General features: G+C 42.3%; 1 protein-coding gene across 1 annotated transcript; it reads left to right on the top strand.

Moving 5' to 3' along the window:
- Nucleotides 1–3: 3 nt before the first annotated feature.
- Nucleotides 4–11,796, top strand: CA5A (carbonic anhydrase 5A; the record flags this gene model as incomplete). The annotated part of the gene is made up of 7 exons (XM_010718257.3): nucleotides 4–28; nucleotides 550–747; nucleotides 4,376–4,494; nucleotides 5,980–6,075; nucleotides 6,231–6,293; nucleotides 6,846–7,001; nucleotides 8,279–11,796. Coding segments are annotated over 7 exons (837 nt in total), but the record flags the coding sequence as incomplete, so codon positions are not given.
- Nucleotides 11,797–14,020: the final 2,224 nt, after the last annotated feature.

The following is a 14,020-nucleotide window of genomic DNA, read 5'->3' as shown; positions in this document are numbered from 1 at the left end:
TGCTGCTCGTACCGCCTGCGGAACGCCCGTGAGTGCCGCTGCGGGATGCGGGGCGGTGGGTTTGGAGATCTTTGAGGTGAAGGGAGGCACTTCCACAGAGAGCTTCTGCCCGGGGGAGCTCAGCCTGCGGCTGCTGGTATCGGGCAGAGCTGTGCGGAGGAAGCTGCGGGGCTGTGGGGAGGTGCTGGCAAAACTAGAAAGCGGAGCTACTTTAAAATCCATTTAGAAAACAATTTTCTAACTATCAAGAGGGGCAGTTTCTTTGATGGGCGTTTTGCAAGTGCAGAGAAGCTTCCCCACGGCCGTGAGTCAGACTGCTGTGCTTCCCTGTGTAGCTCTGACTCATACAAGTGGAATTTTTTGGGTGCCGTCTTGTTTTTGTTTATTATTGTGATGAACAATTTTACTTTCCTATGCACCTGCTGACTTAAATTATCCTTCACAGCCACTATTTCAATTCACCATTCGTTGCCGGGAAGTTCTAAAGTCGTTAGTCTGTAATTAGTTCTGTGGTTGTGCATCAGAGCCAAACTCTCCGTTGCCTTCCAGTGCATCCGCTTTGGCAGAGCCCACTTACAATTCCTGGGGGCAGTCGACAGTCTCCTATCAACATCCAGTGGAGGGACAGCGTCTATGACCCCGTCCTGAAGCCTCTGAAGATCAGTTATGACCCAACAACGTGTCTTCACATCTGGAACAACGGGTATTCGTTCCTGGTGGAGTTTGATGATTCTGCTGATAAATCGAGTAAGCAAAGCTGGGAAAGTAAACAGAAAAGCTGTTTGTGAGGGTGGAGAGTGATAGGACAAGGGAATGGTTTTAAACTCAGACAGGGGAGGTTTAGGTTGGATATTAGGAGGAAGTTTTTCACCCAGAGGGTGGTGAGGCACTGGAACAGGTTGCCCAAGGAGGCTGTGGATGCCCCATCCCTGCAGGCATTCAAGGCCAGGCTGGATGTGGCTCTGGGCAGCCTGGGCTGCTGGTTGGTGACCTGCACACAGCAGGGGGTTGGAACTGGATGATCTTTGAGGTCCTTTTCAATCCGGGCCATTCTGCGATTCTGTGAAAGATCTACTTTGCACGCTGTGAAAAGCTCGTGTTGAATAACAGTGTCAATTTTGAAAAGGAGTATGTGGTAAATGCTTCATCTGAACACTGATTTTCAGTGGTGGGAATTGTAGTTACAGAAGTTATATTTGGGACTCACTGTTACCACTTCTACCATTAACATGACCATTGTACGCATGTTCTCTGTTGTAGGGTGAGACTTATTTTTGCTGCCAAAGCCTTAATGCCCTGCCTTTTCATAAGATCTCATAATAGTACAGCTTTGCTTAAGTGGATCAATCTTCAGTCGTATGTGGATGTATCTAATTACCTTTAAGTAAGGTTTTATCATTAAACTTTAATAATCTACTGCTTCTCTTTTGCAATGTAAACATATATTTAATACATTTGAAGTAATCAGTGGCAAAATTACTTTCAGTTAGAAAGCATACATACTGTGGTGGCAATGCTAAGTCACAGCTTGAAGCAGTGATTGAGCACCTGGTGGGAAGGCAGGGCCAGCCTAGGGGAGCTCAGGTGTGTGCAGTGTGCCTGAGTGATGGAAGGGCTGGAGCCAGGATCCACCCCTTCCCATTCCTCATTTAAGGGTTGGCAGTGGAGGTGAGGGTATCTCTCTAGAGATCTCTGTATACCTGGAGCCTTCTAAGGGTAGGGTACTTCTTTCCTTTGTTTCTGTGTTTGTGGCGGTTGTGTTTGGGCTTATCCTTGCCTGTTGCAGCCTAGGACTTTGCTACCTTAGTATTATTGTTGTGCTTCCCATTGCATTATAGTGTTACACATACTTATCTCAATATGCTTTTAAAGAATTAAATAATACTGAGCTGCTACTGTATGGAGCAGGTGTTTGTGTTCTTTTGTTTTAGTATAAGCAGGAGGCTGCATGCAGAATCCAATTAAGAATTCCAGCAGTTTGTTAGGAATGAGCACTCTGACCTGAGCAGCTGTACTTTTTTTTTTTAATATGCTCAGTAGAGTCAAGTGATCAAGGGACTGCTCCCAAATTACAGACATCTTGTTGATCATTCCTTCTGAAAATTCAGTTTACCAAAGTATATTGTTATTTAAAAAGGATATTCCATAAGGGTAGGTGAGCTGGTGGTAGTTGGTCAGGGATGTTGAGAAACGTGTGATTCACGTCAGTTATTCAGCTTGTTTTGGAGGAGAACACAGAGGGACCCTGGGCAAATCTGAACCTTCTGGATTTGAGACATTAATCCTTGAGATGACTGCTTACTGAGAAATCTAGAAATGCTGGAACTTAAAGGATTTCACAGCGTTCTTGGGAATGAAGCATTTTTGGTTGATATTTGGAAGGAGACTGATAAGCAGTGTGGGTTTTTTGTCTGTTTGTTTTCTATTGTTTACAGCTGTTCACCTAGGAAACATTCTTGCTCTTGTTTATTTCAGGGCCTGTAGGTTTGTTTGTTTTCATTCTTTAGAGCTGTTCACCCAGGAAATGTTCGTGCCCTTGTTCATTTCAGGGCTTTCCTACATGATAAATAAACCACTAGTTTTTACAGAACAGACTGCAATTTCATTAATGAGAAGAGAGCTTGTGATGGAAACTCTCTAACAAACTCATCAGTGATTTTAGTCTACTAATTTTAGCTGTGTTTTGCTCTTGTCTTTCATTTACATAGAGGCAAGCATGAGACAGTCAATTAAAGGGATGCTGGCCTTTTTGAGGCTGAGTATTCACAGAGCATCACAGCTCTCAAAGATTTCTTCTGTTTCATTTCCAAGACTGAAAGCTTGAGGTAAATCTTTGTGAGCTTTCTTACTGCCTTTCTGTGGATGCCTGCCTTTTCATCTTCATCTTCCTTGAATTAAGGTCAGTTAAAGGTGGTGATGGCTACTGGAGGGTAGTATTTGGTGATGGAACTCCATAATGACTGACAAACAACATTCATGGGGTGTTGCTGTATATGTGATCTGATTTCCAAGTGTCTGCATCTCCCACCTGACTTTCTATTTACTGTTGTTATTTCTCATTCATTTTCTTTCTGCTAGCTTATATCTAACAGTAATAGTAGTCCAGAGAAGGAAGGTTTTTGAGTAAATAAATCTAGAAAACAACAAAAAAAATTGAAATGGAATTTGTAGGTGTGCATCCAGGATAAGCAAAAAAAGCCCAACTCCTGAGATGAGGCAAAAAAAGGCTTTGGCAAAAGATGAAGGTAGTGCTGCAGTGGGGTGTTGGCTTTTGGGCAGAGGAGGATGAAGTTTCTTTCTCGCCACTTTCTTCTGTCTGCTGGTTTTCTACACATGTGCCTATTCCTAACTTGTGAGCAAACATTCAGTCGAGAGTGATTATTCACATGAATGTAATTAGTTGTGGGTTTGCATCTTTGCATAGTCAGGAGTGAGTACAGGAGTACTGCATTGGCAGTGCAGGCCTTGCCTTCATCCCATCCCTGAAACTTATTGTACTTCGTCATGATTATCTTAATGATGGTCAGTTTTGTATTTATCCTAATTGCTCAGCAGCTGTGGATGGAGTTTAATTTAATGTCAATATGCATTGCTTGTTTTATCTCTTCTCTGCTTGTAATGAAGGAGCACTTAGAACTAAAAAAAACTGCTCGTAAATTTTCAATCCCTCTCGTTTCTTTTCTACGTAGCATTAAATTGATTAACTTCTTTCCAGAAGTAGTGTTGGATTTTGTAGTTTATATGGTGGTTTGCTGTAAAATTGAAGCACGCTGCACAGTTAAGTAGAAAATGGGCAGAGAGGTCTCTACAGCAATGCATTTGTTATTAGTCCCCCTGGAAGAAATTATGATCTATAACTTTAAGCTGTACTGATCTAATAACAGGCAGGAAGGCTTTGCAAGATATTCCTGGTTCAGTTAGGATGAAATGAATGAAAACCAGCATACGCAGAAAACCAGGCCTCAAGTTTTCATTGATGTATTTACCAAATCAAGGATTGTTTTCTGAGATGAGGACAGCAGGCTGAATGTTCACCTTTACTCCTGGCTACTTCTGCTTTCCCAGAAGCAGAGAATTTCCCAAGGCAGTCTGCTTTTGTGTGCCTTGTGGAGCAGAAAGGAGTTGCATGAGGACACTGTTCAGCTTATCTTTGATTTGACACAGATTATTCCGACTGCAGGGGAAAAACAGTGACGTGTGAGGACAGTTTTGTCCTAACAATGTGATTTGTGGAGGTAACTAAGGGATGAGGGGATGTTTCAGCAAGATACTTGATCCAAATGACTTTTCTTTGGGTAAATTTGTTTGTGCTGCTTGTCTGGACAATTCCAGCCGTGCTTGTTAAGGTGAATGTCTTGTTTTGGTTTTTTTTCAGTCATCGTTGGAGGTCCCTTGGAAAACCAGTACAGATTGAAGCAGTTCCACTTCCACTGGGGAGCCATCAACGAATGGGGATCAGAGCACACAGTTGACAGTAAATTCTACCCAGCAGAGGTATGAGGAAAAACCTGAACAGTGCAGATAACAGAGGCTGCATCTTGGGCTGTCTGTGTGAATTGTCAAGCTTGCTAGAAAGTGCTGTATTTGTTTTTGTTTTTTTTTAAAAAAGCAGCTTAAAAAGCAGCTTATTTATGAGTAAGTTCATATTGACTGTATTTTCTGAAGGAGGATGTGGGATTGAAGTAAGCATTGGCCCCTGCCTGAAAGTTTCAGTGATGTTTTCTTCTCCCTGAGTGCACACAGAGGAAGCTGCCAGACAAGCCAATGGTGGGCAGCAAAGAATCGTTGCTATTCCAGCCCTGTCAGGAGGAAGTGGCACAAATCCCTTGTCTGTCCTCCTTTTAAAGGGGAAAAGGGATCATAAATAGACTCTGTAACAGTCAGAGCAGATGTTTGTCCTGGCATAATGAACTTGCAGCTTCCAGCTGATGCAGTGCATCTGCTGAGGTAAAATGCACAAACTCACTTCTGTTTGTCTTTAAAAAGTGCTGCACTTCTGACCTGCAGTAAAACTGAGCTCATGTGAGCTGTGGGATCTCTTTCCTTGGGACTGCAGTGAGTGCAGTACATCTCAGCTTCTGCTTAGTGGACCTCCAAATCTCCCAATCCTTAGTGCTTTTAAAGTACCTTGTTTGTTATTACTACACACTTAGAAACTGAACATGTACCAAATATTGTTTTTTTTCTCAATGTATTAAGAGAAACTGGAAGACTATTTGGTTCTCTTGCACGTACCTGTGACTTGAGATCTGGCAGCACTCAACTTGTATGCAGTACCTCCCATGTGCATGTGAGCCTGCAGACCTGGCTGATGTTGCAGTTATTTCCAATTATTAACAGAAGGAAGTTTGTATGTTTTGTATTTCTGTGGAAGTGTAATGGTTATCATATTTGCTTTATTTTCTGTTTTTAACTCTTATGAAATCACTAAAGTGGCAGAATTCCCCTAATTAGTTAAGTACTGAGGCAGCAAGTGAGTCAGTAAGGAGGAGGGGGCCAAGGGGGAGAAACGCAGGTGAAGTTGCTCAGGGTGGGTGGTATAACAGCAGTAAACATAATTATACACCAGAAATGGAGCACTTAAAATGTGATTTTTTTTTATTTTTTTTTCCCAAGAAAATGCTTCTCTCTTACTAATGTGTACCTAATGATGTCAGTCAGCTTTGTGAGATGCTTATTAGCAGCAAGGCTGTGACTAAGTGCTCAGACTGGGTAGGCTGGCTGTTATACACAAAACCCTTCAGGAGGATGCAAGTATTAGGCTCTAAGCAGCACTAAGGAAGTTTGTATTACATGTAGGATTAAGTTCCTTATCAGAATAACATCTTCCAACTGTGCTTTGGTTCTGTGGCCTCTGATTTCTGTGGTAGTTCACTGCAGCGTTGCAAATTGCAAAGAACCAAATGCAGTGAAGATGAGAAGTCAAGCTTCTTGCTGTTGTTGCTGTGTGTGTTGATGTCTCCTTGATTCATGTTTCAGCTGCATTTAGTACATTGGAATGCTGTGGTGTACCCAACTTTTGAAGAAGCTGTGATGGAAGGTGATGGCTTGGCTGTAATTGGAGTCTTTTTAAAGGTACTTTGGTATAACAAGCTCTAATGGTTTAGTTTTATTTTGGTAAAGCTCTTTTAGTGCAAAGTATCTCTAGATGGCTTTTTGTCTGTCTGAAAGCTGATAAGGTAGATAGGTGGGATGTTGGCTTAATATTCTCTCTTGGTCATCTTTTATAGCTAGGAGCACATCACGAAGGGCTGCAGACGTTGGTGGATGCCTTGCCAGCAATTAAACACAAGGTAAGTGTTTTTTACATATCCCACCAGTTATCATTCAGCACAGCCAACAGAAATAATACTTTGGGCATAGTGAAGTTCTAATAAATGAAGTGTTAGTAAGGGGTCTGATTGGCACATAGAATAAATTATTGATTATACTGCAGATAAAATGCTGTATTTAAAGGAGGAGATTGTACACACTTCAAGCTTTCCAAATAATGAGAAAAAGAAATGATGTTCTGGAGATTGTATCCCCTTAAAAGAGGGTAAAATACGTGTGCAGCAAATGAGTTTCTCCATAATGACTGCTGTCTCACTTGCTGCAGTGTGTTGTGCCTTTCCATGCTCTTTTTGTGTCTGCTCAATAGCTGCTTCTGCCTCAAACCCACTTTAATGGTCTTGGACAAGTTTGAGGTTTTCAATTACTACTTTATGTAGATTCTTACTAATACAGCACAGTTTTACATTTGCAAACATACGGTATTTAATCTCATTGTTAAGCTCTCTTTAAACATTTTTTTTTTTTCCCCTCTCAAATTGCAAGTTTTAAAATGAGTTCGTTCTGGGTTTTAGGACACTGTTATTGAGTTTGATGTCTTCGACCCCTCCTGCCTGTTACCTCCATGCCCTGATTACTGGACATATGCAGGCTCTTTGACCACTCCCCCACTTACTGAGTCAGTCACGTGGATTATTAAGAAGCAGCCAATAGAGGTTGATGAGAATCAGGTAAGTCTCTTGCTGATATTTAATAGCACACCTTTGCCTGCCTGCTGCTGTGGAGGGAAAGAAGCACAGAAGCGGCTGCTTCACACCCAGTATTTGTTTTGGGGTATCCTGATCTTAACCACAGGTAGAGCTGGAAGGCTGAAGACCTCAACAGTAAGCAGTTAAAGGTGTGTGCCTTGTGGAGGCAGGCTCCCCATATAGAGTTTCATCCTGATCTCTGGTAACAAAGCCTTGTGCTGGAAACCATACCCTGAAAACTTAAAAGGTTATTTACTAGAACACTGCATAATTTTTCTCTCTTTACCATGCTGCCCTCTTTTCCATGACGGGGAGGGAGAAGAAGGGGCAGTTTTTGTGACACTCTGAACTCTGACCTCTTGTGCACGTACCTGATAGCGTGTTCACTTGCACAAAAGTCTTGCAGAACCTGCAAGGGCTGTTCCTTCCCCTGGGCAGGCTCTGAGGGGGCAGGAGGGACGGTGGCTCTGAGTCCTTCACGTGCCGTTCTGATGGTTGAAGATAGAGTGCCCATTGGGTTTTCTTCTTTGCCTTTGTAGACATGCCTACTCGCTACTTGGCTGTATTGTCCTTGAGGTTTTTTTATTTTTAATTTCTTTTTAAAAGGACAAAGGTTTCAGGAGAGGTTGGTTCAGGTGGTTGGCAGTCTGCTGACCTCAGCCCTGACTTATTTCATGCTCTTTGCTGCTGCTTATTATTGCAGTACTTTGTTGTACAGTGTGATGTTACTCCTTGGTATGAAATAGATGCAGGGAGAAGTGGAAAAATGGTCAGGAGAGCTGATCAGAATTGGACAAAATACAGATTCTTAATAGAACTTCTGCATGCAGCTATACTATCTGGGAAGTCAAACTTGAAGCAAATATTAATGGTGAAGAATAGGCATGTGCACAATCTTAATATTTTAGTTCACGTAAAGGAGCAGAATGGGAAGAAAGCAAGGAAAAATGAATGCATACTTTTTTTTGCAGTTCAAACTTTTATACATTTTCTTGGTTCTTCACTCATTCTTTCATGGCACAGAAGGTCTTAATTACTTAGCATTGTTACGCCCTTTGTGAGGACTAAATATCTGATCTGCTGCATGCTTCAGTCTGCAGTTATAAACCATTGAGGACAAAAGCCATGTAGATGGTTGCAGGTTGGGATTGCTTTTTTTTTTTTCTTGAGTGTCAGTATATAAATGTCTGTATAAGAAAACCAAACTCCAGGAAGGGTTTGGAATTCCAGGAGCTAAACTGGCCATTTCTCATTCTCAGCTGGAGGCATTTCGGATGCTGCTCTTTACTTCAGATGGTGAAGAAGAGAAGAGGATGGTGGACAACTTTCGCCCTCTTCAGCCATTAATGAACAGAACTGTCCGCTCATCCTTCCAGAGCAGGCATCTCTTAGATATTGAAGCACAATACTCGGACCACGCTCAGCAGATCAGGCCATAGATGGCCCATGGGATGTCAGTCCAGACTGTAGTAACTGGGTTTACTTTACTCTGTAATGATTCCTCCTTTTTTGCAGGATGTTTATGCCGTGCAGTTTCACAGACAGCTAGTTTCAGTTCTGAGAGTCAGTTGAGCTTCAGTAGAGGGGCTGTGTGTATTCTAATATTTTTAATACAAACTCTTAACAAATTGCTCTCTTTAAAGCAGGGATCAGTAAGGAATTATTTTGAAAGTTAAAGGCAAAGTAATGCAGGAGATCTTTCCTCTTTCTGTCTTCTGAATTGTTCTGTGTCTCTTCGTAGCTCCTCCAGTGATTTGCTTAAATTAATAGTTCCAACATGTTAACGAGCAGGAGGTGTGAAGAAGTGAAGTCTGTTAAGGTCCTCTGTGGAACTGCTTTGGAGGTTTGAGGCCAGAACTGTCTTCTGCAATCACATATGCAGGGGTGTTTTAACTTTGTCCTTTTTTAAAGCAACAACAAATGGTGCATAGGATGGTGAGGAGAAAAAGAAAAAAATGCATTGGCAGAGTGACCCATGTTTATAATGGATGACACAGTACATCTGCCTTGTCTATACTGCAAACCAGAAGACTTCCCAAAACCTTACAGGAAATGTCCACAAATCCCATTCTACAAATTCTGGTTTTGATACTAATGGAATGGTAGATGAGTGTGGACAAAACACAGCAGTCAGGTACTTGATTTTTATTTTTTTCAGCAATTTCTAGAGCACCAGTGCAATCTTCCCAATGTTTTGTCTTGAGCTGGACTTCTATTCTTGAGAGTTACCCACCCTCATGGTTACTGGGGACCATGTTGTTCTATATAGCACCTTATGGTAACAGAGGCCAGCGGTGGTTGGAACTCAGTTGTGGACCAGACAAAATTGTTTTAAGTTACCAGCTGTGGAGCCTTATACTGAAGTTAGGGTCCAGTTGCCACAAACAGTGCCTACCTCTGAAGTATGCTACTAGCCATAACTTGCTCTAGTTGCACCTTTCTGACTGACTTTTTTTATGCTTTGCTGTTCTTAACAGCGTGCATATGCATGAACTCACGTATAGAATGTGTGATCTCACTTTTTCTGGTGAGCAGTTCTGGTTGTATACTCATGAAACAATCTTCATAGAATCATAGAATGGCTTGGGTTGGAAGAGACCTCAAGGATCATGAAGCTCTGACTCCCCTGCTGCATGCAGGGCTGCCAGCCTCCATATCTAATACCAGACCAGGCTGCCCAATCTTGATTGATTGTATTTCATGTATATTTTTAGAGGATGCATTTCTTGATCCTCTCCTGCCATTAAGCAGTCAGCAGTTGCTGGTGTCATTCAGGACTAATGATGCCAGGAGACCAACTTGTCAGTGACACATTCACATCTTTGGAATCAATACTTTCCCATTCCAAGTGTTCACTTTAAAAGCACTTTAACACTTTTCAGCATGTCTCTAATGATTTTAAACCTTTTGAATATTTTTGCTTAACCAATTAAATTCGTGCCTTTGCTTCCTCAATATCTCTACCTCAGACTTCTGTTACATTTCAGCAGTTCTGCCTTTCTCTGCTAATGTGGCTGCTTAATATTAGGGTGGCTACTCAGTAGATCTAAGAAAATCTCCATCGGCTTCTGCTCCCTGTGTGTTGTATATGCACCTTTATAATATGTTCCAAGTGGCAATATGTATCTTCAGTTTCATTCTCTCCCAAGCCCTTACAGCTCAGTAGAATTATACCATGCGTGACTTTGCCAGATTTTATTATATTTCTACCCTGCTGAGCCACTTCAGTAATGGTTTTGCCAGAGAATGGCAGGTTCTGAAAATCTTTTTGAAAGAGACGTCTGCAAGTCTGGCAGTAGGAAGAGATTTCTTTTACTTTGTACCTGAGTGCACTCAATCTTCATTGTTGAATTTGCTTTCATTGTTAGCAATTAGGAAAAACCCTGTAATAGTCATCGTAATGCTGTCTTTGCATTTAACAGTGCAGGTGACTCAGTGGAACTAAGCTAGATAGAGCAGCCTGCATCAACCAAAGTATTTAAAACTGCTGCCTTATGAATGTGGAAATGGATATGGCAAAAAGAACTGGAATGGGCTCTGTGAGATCAGGGAGAAGCCAACTGTTTGCTTTACTGATGGAGGAAAAGTGTTAGGATAACAGAGGGAACAACTTGGCTTAATTTGGGTCAGTTTGAATTACCAGCTGAAAAGAGCAATGGGAAATTAACCTGCTTACAAGGTTAATGTAGTATCTCTGAACTGTTACATAAGCTCTGGTTAGGAAATGTCATCCTGTGGTTATTAAAGTTCTTTAAAGCAAGCAAACTCTTGCTATCGTAAGTGAATGGGTCTTTAGAAAAGCTTTGTGCAATTGCTCAGTGTTTTAGTTGCCTGCTTACCCCAAGGTTTTGTGCACCTCTGCTCCACCAAGCTTATTTCACCAGCTAACATCTCTTCCCTGGCATATGCAAATACAAAATACACATCTTGTTCTTAAGGGGTTACCGTGGTGTTCATGTTTTATCTTCTACATCGAGTAGCATCTAAATATCCTGACATAAAATCTATTTCAGTTTCAGTGCTAAGTTTTGTGTATATATATAAAATGTGTGTAAACAGGGTCAGAAGAGGAAAAAATGAAGTGGAGCGTGCTAAAACAAGTAAGCTTTATAGGGATTTGATGTTACAGTTGTGCTGCTTTCAGGATGCCTGCTACATTTCCATGTCAGTGTCTTAGCATCTCTGGTTCCAATGGACAGTATTCCAGTTGCAGGGCAGGCTCTGGTTAAAATTAACAGGCTGAAAATGAAAGTGGGTCTCTTTGTTTGTCTTTTTTAGGGTTTTTTGTTGTATTTTGTTGGGTTCTTGGCTAATTTAGTTAACGTCTGTAACGACTTTGCACAACTGACCTAAACTGTATTTGGAAGGTGTCTGCATAGGAATCCTTAGGCTCTTTTGGACGGTACAACAGAGAAGGGTCAGAACAGATGTTTGTCCTTGAGCCTAATTGCTTCTGTTAATTAATACTGTTCTGAGAGGCGTTCCTGTGGCAGTCAGCACTAGGAGTGAAATGTTGTAGAGGAACTCAATTTGAGGGCAGCTTAATGAAGTGAGAGTAGAAGTTCTCGAGTGCATATTATAATACATGTTGTGGCTAATGGTAATTTACTGAAATGATTGCCTTTGTGGACAACATGCATAACGAGAAGTGCCTTTTGTACTTGTAGCATACAGACCTTTCTTTTCAGTTTTGATGTAAAGAAACTTCTAGCTACTGTATTTTTTTTAGCTGTTAAACTAGTGTGCAACCACGCAATAAAAAAAGCACAGCAACCCGTGTCTGTGTTTCATTGTGCAGATAAGCTCTCCAAGTTAGAGAGGAGACTCTCTGTCAAGAAAACAATTCATCCTTCAGAACAACCCAGCTCATTATGAGTGGAATATGATCAGATGTCAGACAGCCTTTGATGCTTCAGTCTGTGAAAGGCTCTGCTGGACTGTATTGTAATTGGAAGGACAGTGAGCTCTGTGTTGCAGCTGTGTTGATGGATGTCCAGTTATCTGCTCCACTGGGATAGATGCAGCATGCTGCCTACAGGGAGATTCCAGGTTCGAAGTTCCGAGCTGCCTTGTTTCACGTTTAGTGTTAAACTCACCCTAACAACTGTCAGCTAAGTTCCTTTCTCTATTTTCACTGCAATTAGTGTTGATAAAACTGAATAATTTGATGTGGTGCAGCTCTCAAGGAGTTTCACATGTAGTGATTTTGCAGTGCTTCTACTGCTAAGGTGGTATGAATCTTATTGAATAATCAGGAAAAAAAGCTTTAATTGAAATAAATTGCTTTTACCAATAACAGTTGGCTAACAACTAAACACAAATTCATCTAATTGACCCATAGTAGCCAGGCTTAGGGCCTGGAGATCATATAGAGACGTTGTGCTAAGTGTGAGATTATTCACACTGCTTCTGGTGGAAGAGTAGGAGACTATTTCTGGTTAAGGGATTTGAGCCCTATGAGTGGTTGCAGACCATAATTGCCACTCTTTGGGGGCTTTCCAGAAAGGTAAGCCATTCCAGTGGGAAGAAAGGTTGAGAATAATCCCAGCTCCAGCTCTACTGTTGCTGTTTAAGAATTCCAGAAGCTACCACCCATTCCACACAGCAGAGAAGCTTAGGAGGTCTTACTGTGTTTGTGTGTATAGATAGATAGAATATATGTAGTGTAGCTGAGCTGTTTGCTGAAGAAATGGTTTATTTGGTTCCAGTGGGCTCTCTTGCTTTGATCAAGGCAGCTGCAAGACATGCCTTAATTCTAACAAATGGCCAATTTACTTCTGATATTGGTAATTATTGTCTTGTTTCATCTTTTTGATGTGACGGCATTGAAGTGTCTGAGTGTTAACGTGTGGAGGAATGGCTGTGTAATCAAATTGCCTTCAGAGGTGCTGCAGAACAACTTGGGGCCTGAAGAGTTGGTGGTCAGAGCTGATAATCACACGTAACCACGCACGTGAAGTTGCTTGGAGGACAGAAGACACCCTATGAACACACCTGAATGCTGCAACTGCAGAGCAGGTATTTTCCCAGCCCAAATGGAGAAACTGCTGCAGAATGAACTCAGGTTAGTTTGCAATACAGCCGTCTGTGGGTGACTTCAGGTGGGGCAGTGCTGCTGCTGCTCAGCTGCTTTTTGAGCCCAGAGTTTCCGAATGACAACGGTGTCAAAACTGAGCTTGAGGTCTGCAAATTCTTGGTGGTCGTTCTGTTTAGAAGTTGCTTTTTGGATGAGCTGGGTGCGGGGAGGGAAAGATGGTTCCGTTCCTTTTGAAAACTAGTGGAAATTGTTGCTTTCTTTCTTAGTAGGGATGCTCAAAGGAACTGAGCGAGGCAGTTTGAGGGCTGAGTGTTGCTGTGGCTCACGACCACTAGGTGTCACGTTCTGACAAGCTCTCCCAAAGCTGCTGGACGGAGCCCGGCGTTCCTGCACTGCCTCAAGGGAGTTCCAATGTCACTATCCAGCCTGAGTGACCTGAAAATGTGACTCAAATGTTACAGCTTGCCCCCAAAATGTAGACCTGACTTTTCTCGAAGGTATCTTCCAGAAACCCCCTGACCCACCCCAATGCCTGGAGCTGGTTGGACCTGTCTGGAGGAGCGTGGTTTGGGGAGGAAGGGCACTGAGCCTTGGTTTTGGAGCCTGGACATGACTTCATGTGTGATGCCTGCCACCCTGCAGCTGGGACGCAGCTCCTCCGAGGTACCACTTCCCACTCACAGTGAGGATGCTCATTGCCAAGTGTGGCTCCTGAGTGCTAAACTCATCTCCTATCCTGCAAAGACATGAATTTATTACAGGATTGGCTCCTCTGGCTCCGTTGTGAAGTTGCCAAGTAAGTCTCCTTGGATGCAGATCCTGTGCCTTTGCTGAGGCAGTGTGATGGAAACTGCTTGTTCTGCCTGTGTGCTTCCTAGGTTGGCAGGAATTGCTGTGAATTTATCTCTTCACTGTAAGAAGTGAGGGCAGATTTCAGCAGTGTCTCTGCAGAAACACGGGCAGC

Source organism: Meleagris gallopavo, chromosome 13 (genome assembly GCF_000146605.3).
Source record: "Meleagris gallopavo isolate NT-WF06-2002-E0010 breed Aviagen turkey brand Nicholas breeding stock chromosome 13, Turkey_5.1, whole genome shotgun sequence".
In the NCBI taxonomy this organism is placed as follows: Eukaryota; Metazoa; Chordata; class Aves; order Galliformes; family Phasianidae; genus Meleagris; species Meleagris gallopavo.
This window is presented reverse-complemented; position numbering and strand designations above follow the sequence as displayed.